Source organism: Cnephaeus nilssonii (genome assembly GCF_951640355.1).
Source record: "Cnephaeus nilssonii genome assembly, chromosome: 11".
Classification (NCBI taxonomy): Eukaryota; Metazoa; Chordata; class Mammalia; order Chiroptera; family Vespertilionidae; genus Cnephaeus; species Cnephaeus nilssonii.
The window spans coordinates 31,445,868-31,470,523 of NC_137082.1; the positions used below are offsets into that span (position 1 = coordinate 31,445,868).

The window sequence follows — 24,656 nt, forward strand, 5'->3', positions numbered from 1 at the left end:
GCCCAGCCTGTCCCTCCATTAGCAGATCCTGCCAGCTCGACTTCCAAGGCTTGGTCAGCCTCATCTCTCCTCACGCCTCTCCTGCACCCCATCCCGCACCTGGGTCTTTGTTTCAGTTTCTGAACTGGCCTCCCCGCCTCTACTTCACTTCTCTCCAACGCATCCTTCTCCGAAACCTGAGCCAGGGAGCACCCTTCCTTTGCTCAGAACCCCCCAGCAGGACCCACTGCACTCGGATTGAGACCCAGGGTCCTCGGGGGCACCAGGACCCTACAGCCTTGCTCCCAGTCACGCCAGATTCTCCACTCACCCCAGGGCCTTTGCACTTGCCACGGCCTCTGCCTGGCACTCTCCCCGCCTACATAGCTACAAGCTGGCTCCCTCACCTCCTTCAGGCCTACCCGAGAGGCCTTCCCCGGCCACCCTGTACAAAATACTGCCCCTCAATGCCCCTTGCTCTGCTTTATTGGTCTCATATCACCCACCAGCCAACATACTATGTTAGGGTCCCTCTCCCTACCCTAGACGTACTTATAAGCCTTCTGAGAGTTAGGGTTCAGCTCTGTCCCCAGCAGCACCCTCCAGGCTTACACCAGGCCCGGCATTGGGTGAATGCACGTTTTGGTTTGGATTCCAACTCTGGCATTTAAAAGGCCTAGGACAGGTCTTAACGCCCCTGGTTCCTCATCTGCAGAACGGGAGTAATGGTAGTAGCACCAGGGTTGCTTCAGGATGAAAGAAGGACAGAGCTCTCAGCACGGCGCCTGGCGCAGAGGAAGCGCTCGGTGCGGTGCGGGCAGCCGTTCCCACACCCGGATATTTCGGGCTGAAGGGGATGACATACGGTCACAGCCCGCAGTGTGAGAAGCTAAGGATTCACTCTGAGGCCACACCAGCTCTGCCCCAGCCCCAGCGGGTGCACAAGACCACTCAGAGCGGGGCCTGAGCGCAGGGGCAGGGAAGGCCAGAGGCCCGGTGAGTGTTTGCTGGGTTTAGACGAGACCTGCTTGCAGCGTGGCCCTGTTTGCAAAGCAGGAAGGAACGACTATCGGTGTGTGCGTGCGCGGTACATGCCCTTTGTATTTGCCAGGCCGATGGGAGCCAGGGGAGGTGGGGCAGCATGCAGGAACACGCACCCCCACCATTCACCGCACCCAGTGCCTGGACAACCTAAGGACCTTCCCGCTTCCCTCTTGCAGGGGAGAAACTGAGGCCTGAGGAAGCTGAGAACCCAGGTGGCGTCCTTCCAACCTCCAGGCCCAACTGCTCCTGGTGCTGCTGGCCATGCTCTCCGTGCTCTCGTGGGCACAACGTGTGGATGGGGCCAGACTGGGCAGCCCTCACTTAACTGTCACGACAGCCGACAGCCTAGCGAGGCGAGTGCTGCTGTCAGCATCCCGTTCCTGCAGGTGAGGAAGCCGAGACCCTGAGAAGCAGGGAAGAGCAGAGAGGGCGCTCTAACACACCCATCGTCTGCCATGGAAGCTCTCGTACAAGCGCCTCTCCTGGCGACAGGGTCCCCTCCAGCTCAGGCTCTTGGAGTCTCAGGCTGCCAAGGACGCACACACATTTCCCCGCCGCCGAGATAAAGGCCCCTTAAAAGCGACGCGCATCTATTAAACGGCATTTGCCAAGGTTCCAGCACACTGCTGCCTGCAGCAGGCAGTCTCGGGACGGACGAGATTTCCCCCCAAGCTGACACTATTCACTGATGCCTTTTATAGCGCCTTTTGCAGCTCGCGAAAGCACTTTCCATGGCTCTGAATTCCCTTAACCCTCACCAGTCCCTGTGCAAGGGGAAATCGTGGTAGTGTTTCCATTTCACAGAGGGAGAAACTGAGGCTCGGAGCGGGCAAGACACGTGCTCCCAAGCACAGAGCCAGGAAGCAGCACATCCTGGGTCCGTATTCAGGTGTGTGGCCCAAAGCATGTGCTATTTCACCACCTGCCCTGCTAGAGAAGGGCTTTGGGGTGTCATCAAGGTGAAGGACAGATGGGCATGGGAGGGACCTGCAGGAGAGCCGCCACGCTGAGCCTCTGCTTCACAGAAGGAGACATTGAGGCCCAGAGGTCTCCTGGCTGGTAAGTGATAGAATGAGGGCTTCACCTGCTCTTTCAGCCCCAAACCATGAAATGATGATCACACAACAGTAACAGTAACAGTAACAGTAACAGTAACAGTAACAGTAACAGTAACAGCAATAATGGCTAACAAGCATCCAACACCGACATGGCCAGGAGGATGACAGGCCTCACCAAAGCTCCACGGGGGCCCAGCGAGACAGGGCTATCACTACTCCCATTTCACAGAGAACAACACTGAGGCTCAGGGAGGGACAGCCATTTGGCCAAGGTCACGATCTGACTCCACCTGCATCTTCATCACAGCACCAGATGGCCTCATACAATGAAGGACCCTCTGGGGGAACCGGACCCCGAGCGGGCCCGCCAATCCAAACCCTGGCTGAGGGTGCAGCGGACTGTGCCACGTTTCATGTTTTGCCTGCTCATTCCATCATGGTGTCTACACGGGGGCAAGTGGTTTTGTGTAGCCAGAATCGTAAGTACAAATTCTGGGGTTGCTTGGCCAACTCTGCCCACCCCAGCTGACAGTGATATTTTTGTGCTTCCTGATACTTCAGGGATCCTTAGGTCAGCACGACGGGCAGGGATTGTGGTGTGCTCCTGGCTCTGGCCACAGAGGGACTATGTCATAGTTAGGGCACAGCTCGGCCTTTGGGCCAGGATCACTGCCTGGTGACCTTGTGGCTCTGAGCATCTTCCTTAAAACGGGGATCTTAGTACCCACCTATTCCCTTCATTCAACCAATGTGTATTAACCCACCTAATGTTGCCAGGCCCTGTGCTAAGGTTCCAGGAGACCTCGCAGTGAGTAAGACAGACAGTCCCTACTCTCATGCAGCTTATATCCTACTGGGGGAGACAGGGCTGAAATAATGAAACAAATATAGAAATAGTTAGGGGTTCCAGGAAACAGACAACTTTGGAGCCATGATAAGGTGGGGACCTCTGTTATACTGGGGTGGCATCTCTGAGAGGAGACTGCAACTGGAACACAAAGGAAGCAACGGCCAGAGGACGTGTTCCAGGGGTGAGAACAGCAAGTGCAAAGGTCCTGGGGTAGGAAAGAAGTTGGTGCCTATGAAGACCAGAAAGAAGGCTGCTGTGGCTGCACCCCAGGGAGGAAGGAGAGTCTGACATGAGATGAGGCTGGAGAGATAGATGTGATCCAGAAAATGCCATGCCTCATAAGTAAGGAGGCATGATTTTATTCTAAGGGCAGTGAGAACTACCGAAAAGTTTGGAGCAGGAACAAAGAGGATTTGATGCACTCAGCTCCTTCCTATGGGTAAAGAGACCGAAGGGGCCAGAGTGGAAGTAGGAAAGCAATGATGAGGACGCTGCAGTATTTAGGGGGCTGGGCTCAAATCCTAGCTCTGCATGTATAAGCTGTGTGACCTTGGGCAAGTCACTTCACCTCTCTGAGTCTCAGTTTCTTTATCTGTCCAATGGGTACAATAATAGTTCCCATCTCACAGAACTGTGGTGAGGATTAAATGAGATAATCTCCACTGCAGGGGTCCTCAAACTTTTTAAACAGGGGGCCAGTTCACTGTCCCTCAGACCGTTGGAGGGCCGGACTATAGTTAAAAAAAAAAAAAAAAACTATGAACAAATTCCTATGTACACTGCACATATCTTATTTTGAAGTAAAAAAACAAAACGGCAAAAACACCCACATGTGGCCCGCGGGCCGTAGTTTGAGGACGCCTGATCTACAGAGTAACTATCCTATCACATGGCCTGACATGTTCAATGTCAGGTATTCAATGAACCAGATTCTACTTTGGCCCTGAATTCTCCCAACTCTCCCACCCCATCTCCCTTTTCTCCAGCCTCACTAGCCTTTCTGTTCCTGGAACACAGCAAGCTCATTCCAGCCTCAGGACCTTTGCACGTGCTATGCCTTCAGTGTGGAGAGCTCTTCTCCTGCTATTCCCATGGCTGCTCCATTTAATGCAGGCCCCTGCTCCTCAGAGAGGCCCTGCCTCTGTCCCCACCCAACCTTCCATTCCCTCGTCCTGCTTTAGTTGATTCATGGCACTTGTCTCCACCTCACGGAATGTTTACCGGGGTCTGCTGTTATTTCCTCCTTAGAATCTCAGCTCCATGAGAGCAGTGTTTTGTTTGCGTGGTCCGCAGTTGTATCCCCAGCACCTAGAGCCACCCCTGGAACATAGCAGATGCTCAGAAAAACCTGTTGAATGAATATTTATAATGAAAACAACCATAAGGACAACAAAGTGGTGAAGATGAAACGTGGAGCCGGCTTTAACTCTCACTGGCTATGAGGCTTTGGCAAGAGCCCCAACTTGGCTTTGGGGAGCCTCAGGGTCCTCCTCTGTAAAATGGGGAGGAAGGACTCCATGCTTTGGGGCTCATTTTAAGGACTAGACAATGGTGCACATCAAAGTACTGATGGATGAAATGATCCCCAATCTCTAGCATTTTCATTACAATATCCCCCCGACCCCCACCCCCTGCCAGGTGAAATAAAAATGGCAGATCAGTGTGGAAGCCGGGGTTCCCTACCCCATTCCTTCCCATTTTGTGCATATTTGAAATTTTCCAAAATAAAAAGAGGAGGAAAACACAGATTCAAGGCTCAGCCCATGCTACCATGAGCTTCCATTCCTGGAGGACACGTGCCCTTGAATAATGGGGCCACAGAGCGGCCCTGGCATCGGCACCCCCCTCTCCAACCGGCTGGAAGCTCACGGCTCACGCCCCGCTTCCAACCTCCCTCCCAATCCTGATCGGCCACCTGATCGCCTTCAGCTCCTGGCACTAATCTGCAGCCATCTAACACCCTGCGCCCCCAAATGGATGTGCCAGGAAATCTTACAGACACAAAGACCCAATTTTCCACCGTTTCCGACTTCCACCTTAGCTGTTTTGCATCTCTGTGGACTGAAGGCCTGGCAGGACACCTGGCAGGGAAAACTCATCTCGCCGAGGGCTCCCACAAAGACCTGCCCAGGAACGGCCACGCCAACAGGAAAGCAGTTCCAGCTGTGAAAATAGATGCTTCCTTCTCCAGTATGGGACGGAAACACATCTTGGGAACAGCTGCCGCCTCCGGGGAGGATACACTGATTGACAGAAATATGAAAGGAGTACCAGGAAAGCAAGATGCTGGCACGCCCGGGCCGCAGTTCCCCTACCTGTCAAACAGGGCTAAGTGCTGTCCAGTTAACCGCATGGGCTGATCTGGGTCCTCAGCTCCACTTGGCCACTTACTGTGTGGCCTTGTGCAAGTTGCTCCACCTCTCTGAGCCTTGTTTCCTCATTGTTCAAATCGGATGGTCACGACACATACTACCCAGGGTGCTGTGCGTGCCACTGGGATCGTACACATCAAGTGTTGAGCCCAGTAAGTGGCCAGAAAGATGACTCCCATTGTTTTTACTTGAGTATTTTCCCATGGCATTTGGGATCCTGTCAGATTTCTAGCTTTAACGATGGAAACTTCCAGCACGCCCCCGTTTTAAAAAGCTTTGGCCTGAACCACAGGGGGCCGGGCTTGGCGTCCCACCCACGCCTTGCCACGGATCTGCTGGGTGAGCCCCCAGTCCCTTCCTCTCAGGTGCTGGGTGAGAGGACTGGCAGCTCTCTCAGGCCCCCCTCTGGTTCTCCATGTCTGGGAGCCCGCTATTCCAGAGGGGTGGATGGGGACAGAGACACCTAGAGGCAAGCTGTGCCCACAGCACTCAGTCCCACTACCAGACAATTAAATCACACAGCTTGGGTTTCTGCTCAACTTATCCATCCCCCGCCGGCATAAAAGCTACAGGGAAAAGCTCCGGCTGAAGACATTCACCCCCTTATCAGCTCTGTTGTTCTGTGAGTAGCCACTCTGTGCTAGGAGCTGTGCTAGGTGCTTTACAAGAGCACGGCTTGCTTTCATGGGTGAGGAAATCCAAGCAGAACAAAACTGATGATTACGACACTGGCTGAGCACTTCACTACGTGCCAGGCATGGTTTCAAGCGTTTCACACACAGTAATTGACTTAATCCTGGAAACAGAGCTGTTGATTCATTCTGTTTTACAGATGAGGAAACCAAGACGCAGAGTTCGGTAAGTGGTCCGTGCACATGTTTTTGCTGGATTCACACCCAGGGGTCTGGATCTGGCTGAGCCTGTGACTCAGCACGGGGCTAGCTGGGTCCACATGGAGAGGCCAGCTGATCCCCGCGCCCGCAGGACCGGGTGCCAGAGTTAAACATGCACGCACAGGATGATACACACAGGATGATAAAACAAGCAGAAGGCGACGCATAGCCTCAGACAGGGGTTGATAACATCCTGGGGGTGGGTTCAGAGGAGGAAGAGATCCCCGAGAGCACGAGGCAGCAGGAACTGAACTGTGAAGGAGGAGGAGGAGTTGGACAGAGGGAGGTAAGGAGATGCAGGGAAGGGCATTGCTGATGGCAGGAACAGTATAAGCAAAGGAACATACTTGAGAGAGTTGAGCTAAGGGCATGGATTTGTACAAAACCATTCACCAAACTGGGTTAGGCCAAGTGAATGAGTGCTATCCAAACCAAACGCCTCTTGTTCCTATGAATGGGGATCCGACAAGCGCGGGACTTCTCAGGGTCTTTTGGGTGCTAAGGTGCTTGAGTAGCCGGGAAAGTGTGGGTCTGCGGAGAGGAAGCCTGGTTACCTTGTAGCATGTCAATCGGTCAGCTCTTTGGCAAACATGTGGTTGAGAAAGAAGGCCTGTCATGGGAGGGAGGCCCTGGTGCAATGTGTGTGTGTGTGTGTGTGTGTGTGTTTAAAAGAAAATTTGGACCCACTCAACAGTTCTGAGCAGGGGAGTGACATGATCTGAGTCGTGTTGACAGGCCAGAAATCTGAGCTCACTTAAAAAGAAGAGGGTGGAGGGGGGGGGGGGACCAAGACTACAAATAAAAAAATAACCTGTCACACGGAGCCATGGGAAGCAGCAAGCGAGTGAGTGTGGGATCCGCACAACACTTTTAGACTGCCTTCCTCTCACACACCCCCTCTCCATCTGCTGCAAAGGGCACCAGGAAGATACACGCACGGAGGAATATTCCAGCTCTGGGGGCTCCGGAGCGCGGCAGCCCAGATGGGGGGCTCTGACGGGAGTCACTTGTCACTTGTCACTTGTGAGGGCCAAGGGGCTGCCAGGGTTTCCATCCTCCGTGTATTTCCAGAGAAACAACTGTGACTCAGTGACACACTCCTGCCCCAGAGGGACCCTTCCTACCAACTTCCACCGGAGCCGGGAGGGGCTCCTCTTGCTCCCTCCAGCTCGGGCTACGTCATCCCAATTAAATCAGGGAACTTCTCCCTTCAGAGGGGACAGCCAGGAAGCCGGGATTCAAAATCCAGGCTCCCTGCCTCGGACAAGTTACTTTTCCAGTTCGGGACTCTATTCTCCTTATCTGCAAAATGGGAATAACAGCCAGCTCAGTCTGTGTTTGCGGACCGGTGAATGGATGCAGATTAGGCAGTCAGCACGCAGCCTGGAATACAGTTAGCATTCAAAGAACATTTGGGTCTCCTCGCTTCTCTCAACACATGGTTCACATTAGGAGTTCATGCGTGCCGAGTGACTACAAGTCAAGGAATGAATCACACCCTGCGTCTCGCGGGATTGGTACAGGAGTAAATAATTAATGGGCAGAAGTTACCCAAAGAGCACTGGACTTTAAGGGCCTTCCAATAGCCTGAGCCCAACAGGGCGAAAGCCCCCCGCCCTGTCTTCTTGTGAAAGAGGAAGTGAGATTCGTTTCACCATTTAGGAAAGTACAGAGGAGCCATCAGCATGCCGCTCTCTACCAAAGGCCAGAGCCTCGCCAGAGGGCCCAGATGCCCCCCAGACCCGAGCCCCTTTGGCCTGGCCTTCTCCAGGCCAGGGCGAGGAATGAATGGGAGCTCATTTTGAAGTCCGCCCAGTAGGTGACATCCCAAGACCTAGGTGGGGCCCAGACAGGAGCCAGCAGGTTCAGTGCCATGTGCTGTTGCTGCTGCTAGAAAGTCAAGCTGCCCAGATGTCCCCAAGCCCCTGTCCCCTGCCCTTCTCCCGGCCTCAGAATCTCCCTCGGGGCGCTGTTTTACGAAACACGCCTCCCACTGGCTCCCAGAACACAGGTTGGTGACTTCACTGGCATCTTTTTAGAATTTCCCTTTGCCAGCAGCTGTGGTGAAAGCAATCTTTAGAAACTTCTTCCCCTGCCTCCCCCCAACAAGATAATTCCCGTGACCAGCCCCCTCCAAACAGTGACCATGTGCAGCCACGGCAGTCATGTGACACTAATAGTCATTCAATCCAGAGCCGCCTTCCGAAGCCTGACATTTGAGTTTCTCACTCAAACAAACCATTTTCTTAGGAAATTGCAGGACGGCCTCCTTCTACCTTCCTGCCCTTCTGCTCTGCCTCTGTTCTGCTTTGTGGTATACCCTGCTTTGATCCACTGAGGGCGGGGCCTGAAGCCCCATCTCTCAGCCAAACCAGATGAATGCCAGGCCAGGGCCAGAGTGTGACCAGGACCCTGTAGAACATAGAGTGAAGGATGCTGGGAGGCTTCGGTTATAATGGAGACACCTCACCCCTTCCCCACCACCCTCCGCCAAGAAATGTATTCTGGCCTCCCAAGATTTATTTATTTCAAAGTTAATCTTGGCCCCTCTGCTGCTCCCACTTTTTCAGGCTATTGATGCTGAATGGATTGGAACGAAAGTTTTATGGCCTAATCTTTACCTTTTTATAGATTGTTTTTATAGACAAAAGGGAGAGATCCTCTCACAGGAAGGGTGGTGGTGTTCCCAGCCAGAGCCCTGGGAAAGGGAGGCTGCCCATCTGAACACTTGTGAACCAACGTTGCCACGCTTTTTGCCAGAAACTAAGCCACAGGGTCCTGACTGGAGGAGGGTCTGGAATAGACATTTAGAAATTAACTTGTGCCCAATTCCCTGTTTTAGGAAAATGAAGCACTTGGGAGAGATGCTCGTGCATTTCCCAGCCAGGAAGGATGGCAGGGCAGGGGCTGGGACTTTGCAGGGTATGCATGGCCGGCTCAGGCAGGAAGGAGCGGATCAGAGATGCCACTCACCAGAGAGATAGAGATATACCAGTGCTTCCTTCCGCCCAGCAAGGACCCAACTGTAACAGAAAGACCCCGGAATGGGGCGGGGGGGGGGGGGGGAGAGTCCTATGTGGATCCCCGGGTTCAGGAGAAACTGCAGGGCAGAGAGAAGAGGCTGTTTACCCCCACTTCTCCCTCCACCCACTCTCTGCTAGTTCTCCGTTTCTCACTGCTTTCAGATGGTTACCCGTCTCTAGGCAAATGCAGAAGGGGGAGGTGGGTACTGAGCTCATCTTTGCCTCTTTCCTCCAGGGAGGGGGGTGCAGAGACCCCTCTGCCGGCAACACAGCTTCAAGAAGCCAAAAATTGAGATGCTCATTTCTTCTCCCCCACCCCTCCTCTTAAATGCCATTTCTCTGTCCCCCGTGCCCTCCCAGGAGACCCGTGGTTTTGCAAAACCCCTTTAAGAAGCAGGACTCCTGAATGGTGACCTCACCCCTTGGCGAACACACGCCAGCCTTCAGAGCCTGCCGGCTGGAGGCAGCCAGGTGTTTGATGTAGGCCAACAAAAAGACCTGCTCGGAGCCACAGGTAATAGCCCCACAGAGCCCCTGAACTGCAGGGAGCTGCCTGGCAGCCTGGGGAAGGCAGGGGGGGGGGGAGGCGGGGGGGGGGGGGGGAGAGCCAGCAAGGAGAACTGCCATCCAGCGAGAGGCTCTGGCTACCACAGGGACATGCACAGTGTTTTCCTATCAGGATCTGTTGATCTGATCGCAGCAGCTCACCCCAGGGTTACCACGGCCTCCCTTCCCCTCTCCCCCATACACACACCAACACTGTTCCACTCTGCGCACCAGCGGGCAGGCTCACTCTTCCCTAATTGCAACGCCCGTTTCTGTTCCATCCTAGGCAGTGCCTGGAGGACCTCTGCCCCCCACCCCCTTCTCTCAGACCCTGAAATCAAACCTGTGGGAAGCATCGGACCGGGCAGAGAGCTTCAGAGAAGCCGGGGTGTCTGGTTCGGAAAGCTGCCGGCAGCCTGCCTCCCCCGCCGGATCGGGCGGGGAGCAACTCCTGGGGTCTGTTCCGGTGCCCAGCACAGGGGCTCACAGTCAGGATCGGGTTCCCTCCTTGGCTGTGTGACCTTGGGCAACTCGGTGGCCCTCTCTTGGCCTCAGTTTTCGAATCTGTAGCCCTGGTTACAGACATCGCTACCCCTATCGCTGCTGACAGCCCGGTGGCCCCCAGTGGCGGCCCGAGAGGCCGGAGCCCGCAGTTTGGGGGCCAGCAGCGGGGGCGAGGGGTGGGGGTGCTTACCTGCCCAGGTACAGGACACAGCGATCAGCAGGCAGAGCAGCGGCCCGAGGCGGCCGGGGGCCGGGCCGGCGGGCTCCATGGGCCGCGGCTGCGAAGCGAGGAGGGAGAGCGGCCGTGAGTGCGCGCTCGGGCAAGCGCGGGCTGGAGCGGGGAAATGACTAAGCCCCCCCTCCTCCCCCCTCCCGCCCTCCCCTCCCCTCCCCTCCCCTCCCGGCCGGGTTCCCCCCTCCCCGGAATGGGCGCCTGGAGCAGCTCGGGAGCCGCCGTCACCGCCGGGATTTTAGGGGCACCCCCCACTCCCCGGAGAGATCGGGAGACTGACAGACCCCGAGCGCGCAAGGAGGAGAGCGGGGCGGCCGGAGAGAGGCGGCGGGAGAGGGAGGCAGACCAGGGTAGCCAGGCAGAGAGCCAGAGACACAGGCAGGCGAGGGGTGGGGGGAGCGAAAGGAGGGGGCCGAGAGAGCGGAGTGCGCGAGGCGGCGCGCAGAGCCAGACGCGCTGGAGAGGAGGACCGCGAGTCGGGGTCCAGGGCAGCTCCGCCGGCCGCCCCCGCCGCTGCCCACCTGCCCCGCCCGCACTCCGCTCGGCGCCCGCGGCCGGTCTCGCTCCGGCCGCAGTCCGGGCCGCGGCCCCCGCCAGCTGAGCCGGGCCCCCTCCCGCCCGCCCGCCCCCTCCTCCCTCCGCCCTCCAGCCCGCGCGGGGGCTGCGGGGCTCCCGCCGCCCGGCACCCTCTCGGCGAGCGCCCGCCTGCAGCTCGCCAGGGGAGGGAGCGAGGGCTGGGGTCGAACGCGCGGCCAGGAGGCCGGGGTCGCCCCCTCGCCTGCACCGCGGCCCGGCACCCACCCCGCCCGAGCCCACCGCGGCCGCCCCGGGAGGTGGCCCGCCAGCCCCCGCCGCCGGCGCACCCCGCTCGGTCCGGGACCAGACCAGCCTCCGCCTACAACAATGTGCCAGTTCAGAAGCCCGCGCGGCTGTCAGCAGCCCGGTCCGCCCCCTCTCCCGCCCCCTCCCTCCGCCCGCCGGACTCGGACCTGCGTCGCGGCGCGGGCGGGGAGGCGGCGGAGGCAGCGCCGGGGCGGCCGGGGTCCGGGCCCCACTCCACTCAGCGCAAACTTGTTTTTCTCAGGTCGGCGCCGCGAGCCGGGCACGCCATCCTCTTAAGGTGGACTGGGGAAGTTGCGGCCGGCCTCCCTCGCCTCCCGACTCCGGCCGCGGTCAGACCCCGCTTCCCTCTGCCGGGAGGCTGGAGGCGGCGAAGGAGGGGGGCAGTGGTGGGGACCCGGGGTGTCTGCCTTTGCCCCTTCCCAAGTGGCCCTGCCCCTGCTCCAAAGGAAGGCCCCGTTGGGGGTACACTGGGGCCATAGGGGCCCCCCGATTCTGTCCGAGCCGGGCCTAGGTGCAGGAAAAGCAGGAAGTAAGTGAATGTGGGGGGAAGGGGGAGAGGAAGGAGAGAGTGATGGTACAGAAATAGCGTGTGTGTAGGAAGGATTTCAGTGCTGCCTGGGAAAGAGGCGCAGGGTAGAGAAAGAATGGGGGGAGGGCTGTGGCCAGGAACCTAGAGGGGAAGGGTCCGCACCGCCCTGGGGAGGTGGGCTCTCTCTGCCAGGGGCCTCTCTGGGGCAGACTGGGGGGGGGGGGGGGGCGGCGGGAAAGGGGGATTTGAAGTCCTGGGCTCCAGGAACAGGACAAGTAATGAGTAATAATATGAGGGCAAAGGAGGGGAACAGAGGCAAGAGGCTAGGAGTTGGAGAGGACAGAGCCTCAATATGTCTCTGTTTTTCAGGCTTTCTTGCCCCCCTCCCCCTTTCTCTCCCCTTTTCCTTAAACTGAGCTGTGTGCCCAGTAGCCTCCAGGTCAGTGACAGGGAGTGGGAGAGCTGGTCACCTGGCAAAGGTGGCTCAGGACAGTGGGAGGGAAAGGAGCCCAAGGCCCTCGGCTGATTGGAGGGTTTGGGGCTTGGAAATAAGGGGACATCCAATGTTGCTTGGCAAGGCTGTTGAGTAAAGAAAATGAATGAAGCCACCAAAGGGAGCCCAGAGAGGAAGTGGACTTGCCTAAGGCCACACAGCAAGGCCAGGGGTAGAAACAATTTTGACTTCCCGAATCCCGGGCTAAATAAAGACCTTTGCAAAGTGGTATCCTCACTCCCATCCCAGCCTCCCTGTCAGATGCTGGTCCTGGTCTTGTGCTAAGAGAGAGGCAGGCCAGGTATAGCTTGAGAGCAGGAACCAGACTCCTTGGTTCCAATCCTGCCAGCTACCTCTTATGAGCTGTGTAGATTTGGGGAAATACCTTATCCTGTCCATGCTTCACCTTCCTCATCTGAAATGAGGCCAACCTGAGTATCTACCTAAAAAGGCTGGTGTGAGGATTGGGTGAATTAATACTTGTACAACACTTTAAAGAGTATCTAGCATGTCCCAAGTGCTCCATAGCATTTGACAAATAAGTGAAGTGTTTGACAACAGTCCTTGGGAGCCCACAGGGTTCTGGGCAGTATTTGAAGTACGAGGGAATTTTTTTTTTTTTCTGTGGGTATGGGAGATACAGCAGGAACCCTCACAGTGTTCCTGTCCACGAGGCATTTATATTCTGGTGGAGAGACAGATAAGTAGACAAGTAGAAATAATTAATGAACAACAGAAGATTGAGCTCAGAGAGTGAGAAGGTTGTGCTAATTTAGATAAGGGTGAGGCCTCCCTGAGAAGCTGGGAGCTGAATCACAAGAAGGGGTAACAGGGTGAGGATTTGGGGATTTGCTGTTCCAGGAAGAGGGGACAGCATAGACAAAGGCCCTGGGGCCAGTTTGGCTGGAGGGGAATGAGCGGGGGATGGGGGAGAGTGGTCCAGGTGGGTGGTCTTGCAGGCCTTGGTGAAGCATGCATTTATTCTGCAGATAGGAAGTCATTGGCGGGTTTCAGCAGGAGAGCACCATGGTGTGATCCATATGTTTAAAGGCCAGGCCAGCCTGGCTTCCAGCGGAGAGTGGGCTGCAGGGAGGGGAACATGGAATCAGAGCACCGGTCAGGAGGCTGTTCTGGGGTCCTGGTATCTGAGTGGGAGGTAGGGAGTCTCTAACTCTTCAGGCCACATCTGGCGGAGACCATGAAGGTGACCAGCTGAGACTCCTGGGAAAATCCATTATTAGAATCCATCTGGGTGGGAATGGGGGCAGGGGCTGCTGGTGAAGGTCAGAGATGAGGCAGACTCCTGGCCTGGGCTTCCAGAAGGTTCTGCCATTCCCCAGGACACACACACACACACACACCCTGCCTGGGATTAGGAGATGGCGGATTAGGGAAGGATAATAGTCGGACCACCTGCTATTTATATACTAGTATAGCACCTCCTCTGGCAAAGGACTCAGCAGGGCTTCCCAACACTAGGGCAGTTTCACGTGTCCCAGGAGGGGGCCTAGGCCTTGTTTTCTTGTCCCAGCATCCATAGAAAAATCACCCTCGGCCAGCCATCAGGGCTGGGAGGTCACTGAGACCAGTGGGCAGCCAGCCGGGTATCCTGAGGTTGGGGGGATTTGTTTGAAGTCACAGAGTGAGACTATGGCAGACATAGGAGGCCTCTGAGCTGCCCTGGGTTAAAATAGAATTGCCTCATACATACACGATTCATTCATGCAATCAACAGTATTAATTATGCATCTACTATGTGCCAGGCTCTGTGCTAGGCACTGAGGATGCAGCAGGTAGGGGTGAAAAAAACAACAGACAAAAACTCCTTCCCCAAGGAACTGACATTCGAGCAGGGACAAACAAGCAAATCAGTATGTCCACTATTTAGTCTGTCAGTTGGGGATAAAGCTGTAGGAGGGAGAAAAGCAGAGGAGGGGCCCAGGAGGGCCAATGAGAGGGAAGGGGGTCAGTGAAGGCCTCAGAGGAGGTGATATTTAAGTGACTGCCTGAAAGACTCGACAAGGGAAGCCAGAGGCGGCTCCATCCCTGCATTGCTCGACTCTTCTCTGTCACTCCTGGTGCGCCATCTGTCCGCAGCGCATCCCACTGGCTGGACCATCCCTTCAAATCCAGAACCAAACCCCTGCTCAGCGCCTCCACAGCTGTTACTGCCCTGGTCTAAGCCTCCACCAATCTCCCTCCCGGGCACCCTCTTCCTGCGTCTATTCTCCACTCAGCAGCCAGAGGGATCTTTTTATAGAAGCCAGACCGTGTCCCTGCCCTGTTGGAAAGCACTCTGGGATGAGCGGGAGGAGGGGAGCACCAAGGGCTTTGCAGCCAAGACTCTGCCCACTTGACTGATGAGACTTTTTTTATGAGCCTCAGTCTCTTCGCCTGTGAAATGGGAATAACCAGGTCTCCCTGATCCCAGGGGCAGTACTGGCACAACCATAGTGAGAGCGTCTAAGGAGTTGGCCTCTGGGGGGAGGGGGGTGATAGCGCCCCTGTGCGTGCCTGGCCCTCCTACAGGCATGGTCTCCCTGAAGTCGCAGCAACGGCAGTGTGTTCCCAGAGGTGGGGCAACAAGGCCAGAGGCAGAAAGTGACTTGACCAGGGTCACTCTGCCTGCCAAGGCATGCTGGAAGCCGCAGGGACCCAGTTCTGCCTGGCACCAGCCCTGCCTAGGCTCGGCTCCTCACTTCCTGGAACCCTGGGCTGGCAGCAGCAGGCAGGCCCGTCAGGCCGCTTTTGTCTGGGGCCTGTCAGGAGGCTGGAGCTGCCAACGACCTATTTTTCTGGGCAAGAGGAGCCACTTGGAGTGAGAGGCCTCAGCTTTGGAGCCAGAACAATAAAATAAAAACAGCAAGGACTCCTGGGCAGCTCGGGACAGGGAACCAACAGCCCCAGAGAGGAGCTGCTGGCAGCCTGGAGAGTAAGCAGGGTGGGGGCAGGAGGTGGCGGGGGCCTACTGCACACGCCCCCCCAACCCCCCCACCCCCTCGGGTTCTGTTCTCTGACTTTATCTCCAAGGCTTCCGCCACCCATGTTAGAGCTGCAGAAACCAAAGTTCAGAGGGATAGTGACTTGCTGGGGACACGCAGTTACTGAGGGGCTGAGCCAACTCAGTTAGGGTTGGAACTCAGTTCTTCAAGGAACAACAATTCCTATTTGCTCAGCCTCGACTGACTACGTATGCTTCCCAGGCATGTTTGTGTGACAGAGTCACACCGCACCTGGGAGGGCTGCTAATCATTCCTTTTACAGATACGAAAGCTGCTTTAGAGAGAGGTCTCTGCTCACACAGGTCACCCCCTCAGGGAGGCCTTGCCAGACCACCCACCCAGTGAAAATAGTCCCCACCCCCACCCCAACCCCCTTCCCTGTGTTATTTTTTTGTCTTCAAAGCACACATCATGGCCTGCCTGTGTTGTATGTCCTCAGTGCATTTTGTCCATCTCCTTAACTAGCCACAGCTCAGGGCAGCCCCGAGGCCCGGCACCTGGCCCTGGGAACACATTTATGGCTCAAACCTCAATGCTGCTTAAAACTAGTGGTGGGACAGGTTCCATTGCCCATTTGTGCCTCACCTGCCCAGATCCAGGTAATGATAGGACCATACCTGAAAGGTTTCTTGTAAGGGTTAAATGAGTGACTATAGGAAAAGATGTTGGCTATTGCCATCGTTTTCTCCCAGCAATGCAGCTCCAGGGCCTTCAACAGCAAAGAGTAGGTTTCAACAAATATGTATTCATTTCAAAAGTGACCTGCACAAGATCACATGGTAAGACATCAGCAAGTCTGGATTTGAAGGTGGGTGGGTCTCTGAGCCTGTGCTTCAATGCACCTCATTTTATAATCACCTCTTCACAGCATGCCCCCCCCTTTCCCCCCTCCCCAGTCTCCCCCCACCCCCGCCACTCTGCAATCCCCACCACCATAGCTGCACAGGACTCAGAGTTGTGGTTTCCCAAGTGAGCAGGCATCAGTGTCACCTGGAGGGAGTTGTTAAACAGGGATCCTAGGGCTCACCCCCAGAATCGCTGATTCGCAGGTCTTGGGGAAGGTCTGAAAATCTGCTTTTCTAACAGTCCCCAGCTGATGCTGATGCTGCTGGTCTGAGCTCGCCCTTTGAGAACCCCTGAACAGGCTGGTGGGGATGGGTCATGTGCCCAGCTTTGGGTCATGTGCCCAGTTTTCCTGTTTGTCCGTCTCTCTCTCCCTGTTTTCTGTCCTCCCCCGGCCAGGCGAAGCAAAAGGGTGACAGCACTGGCTCAGAGAGAGCAGCCAGTGCCCGAAGCTGAGGGGCTGTGACAGGTCACAGAGCCGGGCCCAGGGGAGCCATGCTGTAATTAATGTTTTCCTGGGGAAGTCAGCGACTCAGCGACTAAGCAACTCGGCAGCAAGCAAGCAGCTCTACGAGCTTGTCGGGGGTGGGACCAGGCTGTCGGGCCCTAAACACTGTTCTCAGGCTCTGGGGATCTGACTCTGCCAGGAGCTGAGCCCAGCTGTGCAGAACTGAGCCTCCCCCCACATCCCATACTCCTGGTCCGGGGTCCCCTGCAGGGCGGTGATGCAAGGACTGTCGACAGGGCAGAGAGCTGATTGCCTCACTATACACTGGGAGACCTGAGTTCAAGTGGTGACTCTGCCCAGTGGTAATGCTAACCATAGCAAAGCGCAGGAGCACTTATTAAGCTCCAAGCCTAAAGGATTTTAGTGGATTCTCTTATGTTTTTCACTCCCTATAGTTCTTACCCCCACTTAACAGATGGGAAAGCTGAGGCACAGAGAGGTTAAGGGACTTGTGCACGAGCACACACCTTGTGCGCTGCAGAGCTAGGCTTTGGATCCGGGTGTTCTCATTCCCCAGCCCCTGCTCCCAGCCTCTGTACATTCTGACTTTGAGCCTGGGTGGCCCCACAGTGCCCTCTCTGGTCTCCCTCCATCACCAGGGGCTGGCTGATGATTTCGGGGCACCTCTGGCTTGATTATTTCTGGGCCTGCTGAGGCGCTGTAGGCATGGAAGGATCTGGTGAATGAAAGGATGAATGAACAGATGAGTCTCACTCTCTCAGCTGCGATGGGACGCCAGCGCTCAGGGCGGAGAGCTCGGGGCTGAGCCCCTCACTGCCTGTGCGATCTTGGGTGGGTCGCAGCCTCCATTCTTCTCGGAAAACAGGTGGAGGGCAGGATTGATGGGTAAAAGGGGAGGGGGATGGAGATGGAGGGAAATGACAGACAGATGGAATCGGCAGACTGCAGCTGAGAGCCGTGGCTGGCGCCTGCCTCTGTCCCGTCTTCTCCATCTCGGTTTCACTCCTGCGGTGGCTCAGGCAAAATCCCTTGGTGTCTCCCTTGAGCCCTCTCTTTTTCTTCCTCTCCATTCACAGTACTGCCAGCCAATCATCTGGGCTTTGCCTTCAAAATAAACTCATTATCTGACCATCCTTACCACCTGGCTCCCCTCTGGTCCCACCCACCTCCATCTCTCACCTCCTCACCTGCTTCCTGCTTCCTCACTGGACTCCCCAGCGTGTCCTTCCTTCAGCCTAAACCTCCCAATAACCTTGCCTCTCATCTCTTGGAATCAAACCCCAAGGTCTTAATGTGGCCCACGCAGCCCCTAGGATCCCACCTATTGTCCCCTCTCTGACCTTGCCTCCCCCCGCTTTCTCTGGCTCACTCCATTCCTTGAGCATTCCCCAGGGCCTTTGCACTTGCTGCTCCCTGTGCACAGAGTCCTCTCACCCAGCTGGCTGCCTGGCTTGCTCTGTCCCTTCCTTTTGGATCTTTGCTCAGAAGTCCCTTCCTTGGAGAAGCCTGTCCCGATCACTCTAGTATTTAAAGGAGACCCGTCATATCTTACCCCCTAACCCCACGGGATTTTCTTGAAAGCATAGAACTATGGTACATTTCTTGGTTGCTGTGCCTTTCCCCCACTCAAATGGGGGCTCCACGCAGGGTCTTCGGTCTCCAGCGGGGCCTGCACAGAGCGGGGCCTCAGCGAACGAGTGGAAGATGCCGCCAGAGCCAGCAGGTCTGTCCGCCAGCGCTGGCAGCTCGGCCAAACGTGCAGGCTCCTCTGCCCTGATGGCCCGGCTCGGCCTGCGTTTCCTGGAGGAATAGATGCCCTCGTTGAACTTGGGTTTCCTTCCCAGGCAGCGACGCCAGGGCTCCAGCTGGCCTCGTTCCTGCTCCTGAGAGGAAGTGTCTGTCCCGGGGCGGCCCTGCTCTTAGGGAAAACCCAAGCAACTCGCACGGCTTTCTCTGCTCCCGGCTTCTGAGGAGCCTGCACTGTGGCCTCAGGGGAGCTGGTGGCCATTGCCCCCGGAGCGAGGGGGAAGGTGGGGTAGGAGGTGCCTCCCAGGTCATTTCCTGAGCTCTTCGGCCTGTTACCTCGATGGACTCCCACAGTCGGCGGTGCGAAGGCTGGGCTTGGGTGCTGGCCTCACCTGGCTGGACTTTGCACCATTCACGTCCCCCCATTTGTACCGATGGGCAAACAGAGGCTCCGTGATAGGCAGAGACTGACTACCTGGGCTGCATACTGGGTCAATGGCAAGCAAGGGGGATGAGCCCAGATCTTTTGCTACGAAATCCCTTCTCCTCCTCCTTATCCTCAATCTACCCCTCTCCAAACGCCTGGGGCACGGGGTGGCTCAAACCTGCGATCCCACCTTTGGAGTTTGTCCAGCCAAGAAAGCAGTGACTGACCCCTAAATGGGTAAGACTGAGGCACAGAGAGGGAAATGGGGTGGCCCCGTCTCACCGCCTGGAAGTCCGACGGGCCAAATTGGAACACGTTAGCCTGTGTTTGTCCTCCCAGTGTTTCTTCTCCCCAGTTTCAAGCAAATACCTGGGCTTCGTACATGGGTGCTACGGGGATTTGGGCAGAAGGGGGCCATAGTAAGGCCTCTTGGGTTTTGGTGAAGTCTAAAACTAAAGGAATTACTGGACAGACTTGGGAGAGACTGGGGAAGAGGCAGGACACGTTGGAGAAACTGGAGGGTCCCAGGCTGGTGGGGGTGCTGCTCTTCCCTCAGTGGAACTGGGGTGTGGGGGTGCAACCTTGGGGCAGGCCTCATGGTGGCCCCGGGAAGCCAGGCCCGGGTTCCAAGGCCTCTGCCTCACCACAGGCCCAAGGCCCCCCTTGGGGCATGGCCTTCATTCAGGCAACATATTTATTGAGCACCTACTATGCGCCTTGGCTGTTCTGAGTGCTGGAACAGCCTTTGTGGGCTCGGGTGGAGGAGAGAGTTCACATTCCAGTGAGAGAAATGAAAAATAAATACATGCATACTCTGTAGGCAGTGAGAGCTGCTGAGAAAAAGGAAGCAGAGTGAGGGCCTGCGATGCTGCATTTCTAACAAACTCCCAGGTAAAGCCGAAGCTGCTGGTCCACAGACTGCACTTTGAGTAGCAACTGTGCCCAACGGTGCCTGTGGCCCGAGCATCCTACCTGCTGCTCAGTTTCAAGCCCAAATGCTTTGGGATGTCATTCGAGGCTCTTGACAAATTTTGCCGTCCCTCCCACTTACCTGAAGGCTGCAGGGCCCCAGCCTGGTGGGGTCCAGGTTCCAGCCCTGCCAGCTACATGCTGTGTGACTTCGGGAAAGAGCCTTTCCCTCTCTGTGCTTCAGTTTCTCATCTGCACAAAGAGGGGGGAAAAACACTACACACATTACAATTCTTTTCAGGGATATTTTGAAGATTCAAGAAATAATATTCATCAAAAGTCTGGCACACAGGAGGTACTCAATAAATGCTACATCACTCTCCTCCAATTCTCCCTGTCCTTTAGGGTAGCGATCTATGTATTTTCATCTCATTATTCCAAATTTTTCTATTTTTGTTTCTGTTCTATAAAGTACATGTGAGTCCAAAAAGGATATAATGCATTTATAAATAGACAAATAAACATACACTGGGAGTGCATGTTTAAAATGTTTTTACTAACAGGGAATATGATTTTAAAAATTCTGAAGCCCAGTGGGATTGATAGGAAAAGAATATTAGAGCTGGAAGGAATTTTAAAGGCCTTCAGCTCCCCCCAGCACTCCTCTCCCACCTGATGTGCAAACCTCTCTGTTACACTAAATTGCCTCTAGCAACGGGGAGCTCACTGCCTTTCTGGACAATCCATTTTGTTCTGTTCTGGGAAGGGTTTTCTGAGCTCACTGCCCCATGTGTTCCAGCGGCTTCCATGGCCTCCCAATCCACCGTGTCATAGCTCTGGGGTGTCCCAAGGGCCCAAAGCCAGGCTATGTGCATAGTAGGCCTTCGATAATGTCCCATAAACAAGTGGGAATAGCAATTCTTATTTGGAGGGTGCACTAACTCAGTATCCTGTCACCCTGGGAGTGTGTTGGTCTCTGTAATTTGCATCTATTTATTTGGGTTTGTTTACATGTGTTTGTACATGCATGTATGTGTGTATGCCACTGTGTGTTTCTCTGAGTGGCTTTATCTCTATGGATGTGTGTGTGTGTGTGTGTGCACTACAAATATCCATGTGTGCTGTACATGTGTGCTATGCATGTCTTTCTCTGGGTCTTTGCATATCTGTGTATTCAGGGGTGTGTCACTGTGGGTCGTGTGTCTGCCTATATTTGTTTGGTTTGTTTGCATGTGTGTGAGTGTGTGCTGTCTGCAGATGTCCATGTGTGGTGTGCATGTCTCTCTCTTTCTCTGTCTTTGTATGTCTGTGTGCCTGGAGTCTTTCTCTGTGTGTTTCAGTGTGTGTGTGTGTGTGTGTGTGTGTGTGTGTGTGTGTGTGTGTGTGTGTCTGCATGAGTGTGTCTCCCTGCTCAGCCCTTTCAGGGAGCTGGGGGTGACTCCTTGAAGCCTGGTCGACTTAAGGCCGTCTGACTGGCAGGCAGCAAGGGCTCCACACCCCTCCTCTCCTGCTCAGCTGTGCTAATCACTGGGTTATATGCAGATGGCAAATGTGTGGCTGCCAGGCTTGGAGGAGGGGTTGTGAGGGGTGTGTAGATGAGCAGACACTGAGAAGCGAGAAGACAATTTAAAGGCAGAGAGGGGGAAACCAGCCTGCTTGGCTTTGGAGTTAGGGTGTGGGGGTCTCTCCAGAGGCATGGATTTTATTAAGAGGATGTTAGCCCTCCCCCATCAAGCTAGTCTTAGAATCACAGAATTCTAGCATCCTAGGATTTTAGAGAATTCTAGAATCTCAGCCTCATGCCACTCTAGGCTCGTAGAATCATATCCCCAGACTCCAATCCTCCTGCAGTCTTAGCCTCCTCAAACAGTGTTCTCTTCCTCCCCTTCTCTTGCCTGTCTTTCGATAGAATCACGCCCGGGGAATGACCTGGAAAGTTCACCCCTCCGCCCCCCGGCTGGGGCAGGCAGCGGAGAGGGCAGCCCAGTCAGCTGGACATTCTTGGGATGTTGACCTGGAACCCTCCCCTGGCAAGGACTTGTCTCCTAAGCGGTCTGGGCTCTCATGTTACCCCCGCGACTTTCTGCAGCGACGGAGACAAAGGTGCCTGTGTTCTCAGGACGCGTTCCCAGCCATTCAGGAGCTGGCATAACAGGCTGCAGGTGTGAGGAGAGCCAAGGGGCGGGGCTCCTCTGCGGCCCCACAGAGGGGGTTTAGGAACCCAGCTGGGCGGGATGGGCAGCTAAGCAGGCACCTCCCCCAAGAAGTCCACTGGGGTGTTTCCTTCCTCTCAAGGCTTCTCAGGATGGTGACTTAAAAGGCCAGACTAGTCCTATCTTAGGGATCTTGGGAGCCATGGATGGTCTCTGAGGGGGCTCCCTCCATCGCACCTTGACATCCACCAGGACTCACCCAAATTCTCCAATGTGGCAGCTTTTCAGGCCTTGACTGCTAGCCACCTCACCCTCCCCTTCCACACATGTCCAGCCACATAGAGCCTTCACTATAGCTTACCTTCAATATATCTCACTGAGCCTTCAATAGGTCTTACCTTCAATATATTTTACTTGCCCTAACTGGTTTGGCTCAGTAGATAGAGCGTCGGCCTGCGGACTGAAGGGTGCCAGGTTCAATTCCAGTCAAGGGCATATACCTTGGTTTCAGGCACATCCCCAGTAGGGTGTGCAGGAGGCAGCTGATCAATGTTTCTCTCTCATCATGTTTCTAACTCTCTATCTCTCTCCCTTCCTCTCTGTAAAAAATCAATAAAATATATTAAAATAAAATACTAAATATATATATATATATATATATATATATATATATATATATATATATATTACTTTCTCATGCCTCCAAATCTTTGCATGGGCTTTTCTTTATGGTGCAAACTCTTGTCCATCAGTAGAACACAGGCTCCCACTCAATTAAGCACCATGAGAGAAAGTGTTTGACTTAGGTAATACTTGATTTCCCAGAATCTACAGTGATGCTTGGCACACAGTAGGGATTCAATAAATGTTTGCTGAATTTTGAACTGATTCCACATTTCCCCTCTGAAGCCTTTACTCCCCACTCCCGTACAGGTGTTTCCCTGGGGCTCACTCCACCCATGGGATTACCGGCAGCCCAGAAGACACCCTAGGCCGTCTTCTTTACCAGACTGGGGACCCCTTGAGCTGAGACCAGACCTGGTCAACCTTTATACCTGCAGCATCCAGCTCAGAGCCTGGCACCCAGCAGGTGCCCAGTAAATGGAGGGCTGTTGTGAGCAGTCTGGCTTGGGGACTTGAAATCCCCTGTTGGTCCCAACTGTGAACGCTGGTCCAAGCTGTTGGCAACATCTGTTTCAAAGTCTCATTTGCAATTATACGTTCCCAGGCTCTTGCCTCTTAATATTTAATAACCAGGCAGCTAGCCTGTTCTGGCAGCCACTTAAGCCCCTGATTGCCTCTTGTCTGAACTTGGCCGTGAGTGAGGCAAGGGCCACACTGGGGTTAAGTATAAAGCATGGATCCTGGGTCTGGGGCCAGTAGAAGGAGCCTCGAATACCTAGGAGCTTGAGGCTCCTGGATGGCCTTACCCTCAAGGAGGCTGGGCATTGGCTCCAGCTGGCTCCACCCCCCGCCTCCACCCTCACCTGGTGAGGCTGTGCCTGCTATGCCTTTGTGGGCTGCGGTGGAGGAGAGAGGAAGATGTCATGGGACCTTTCCTGACTCGTGTCCAAGCGGGGCGAGAGAGAAGAAAGGGGGATTCCGCTGGGCCGTGTCCCAGCAGGAAAAGTGGCTCTATCCTGTATGGCTCGGCCCCAGGAGCCAGGGCCGTCCACGTGGGGACCTGTGGTGCCACAGAGCGGGTGCTGGCAGCCACAGGGCCGGGAGTCCTTCCAAGTCAACTGTGGAGGGAGATGAGACAATAGTAACGGCCTGACCCTTGGGACTGCCGAGCTGCTGGGAAATCCTGCGGCCGAGAGGCCTGGGTCAGCTCTGCAGGCCGACCTCCTCAGGACCGCGGGGCCGGGAGGGTGAGGACCAGTCACGGGAAGGCTCGGGAAGACAGAACAACAAGGGCACAGGCCGGGAGGCTGGAGGTCGGCCACTGAAGGAAACAGCCTGCAGGGCCAGCTTCTCAGCGGACGCGGGAGGAAGGTGCTGTCGGAATCCGCGCCTGGGAAGGCAGACTTTCCGGATCCCAAAGGGGATTTTACAGCACCAGGAGACTGGTTTCCAGTCCTGCTCTGCTCCCAACCAGCCCAGCGACTTTGGGCAAGTCCCCGCCCGGTGCTCACGCTGTCACCGCACACATTGAACAGTGGCCATCTGGTCCAACCCGAGAAACTGGGACCAGAACCATCCCCCGGCATGGCCGGCAGGGCTGATCCTGGTAGAAGGTTGGCCTCGGTGCAGAGTGCTCAGTTCCTGTGGGCAGTATTTATCGAGTATGTGTGCAAAGTGCCACGCTAAGTAAACCCTTTACCCACCTGCTAGTACATAATGTTATGTAATCCTGGTCCCCCTCATCCTCTCTCTTTCCCTCACCCCCTTATCCATTCTCAAGTCCTGTCAAGAGCACCTTTTAACCCCCGTTCCAGCCCATTTGTCTCTTTCCACCTCGCGCGCCCCCCCCCCCCCCCGCCCTCCCCCTGCTGTACCATCCTCACTGACCACCATCTGCACCAGCCTCCTCCCTCCCCGGCCCCTGCAATCCATCCCCGACCCACAGCCAGGAGGCCTCTGAACAATCCAACTCCATTCATGTCCCTCCCCGGCCTTTGAGCCTCCAGGGGCTGCCATGGCGCTTAAAATCAAACCCAGACCCTAGAGCCCACAGTGCTCTCTCTGCCCCGTCCCCCCAGTGCTCTCCATCCCGAGGTCCTGAGGGCGTACCATCCTCA

General features: G+C 55.6%; 1 protein-coding gene across 5 annotated transcripts in view; it reads right to left on the reverse strand.

The window, feature by feature from the left end:
* Positions 1 to 11,614, reverse strand: part of LOC307106711 (tyrosine-protein phosphatase non-receptor type substrate 1-like) — a 42,136-nt gene extending 30,522 nt beyond the window's left edge. Inside the window, exons 1-2 of one of the 5 annotated variants that reach the window (XM_079783365.1) lie at positions 11,491 to 11,614; positions 10,460 to 10,547 (exon numbers count right to left, since the gene is read on the reverse strand). In XM_079783365.1, coding sequence (XP_079639491.1) covers positions 10,460 to 10,538 — 79 coding nt within the window. In that variant the 5' untranslated portion in view covers positions 10,539 to 10,547; positions 11,491 to 11,614. Of the gene's footprint in view, positions 1 to 10,459; positions 10,609 to 10,785; positions 10,991 to 11,022; positions 11,063 to 11,364; positions 11,422 to 11,490 lie in introns of those variants that run through there. The other 4 variants (XM_079783364.1, XM_079783366.1, XM_079783367.1 and 1 more) reach the window with 4 other exon arrangements.
* Between the last annotated feature and the right edge of the window lie 13,042 nt (positions 11,615 to 24,656).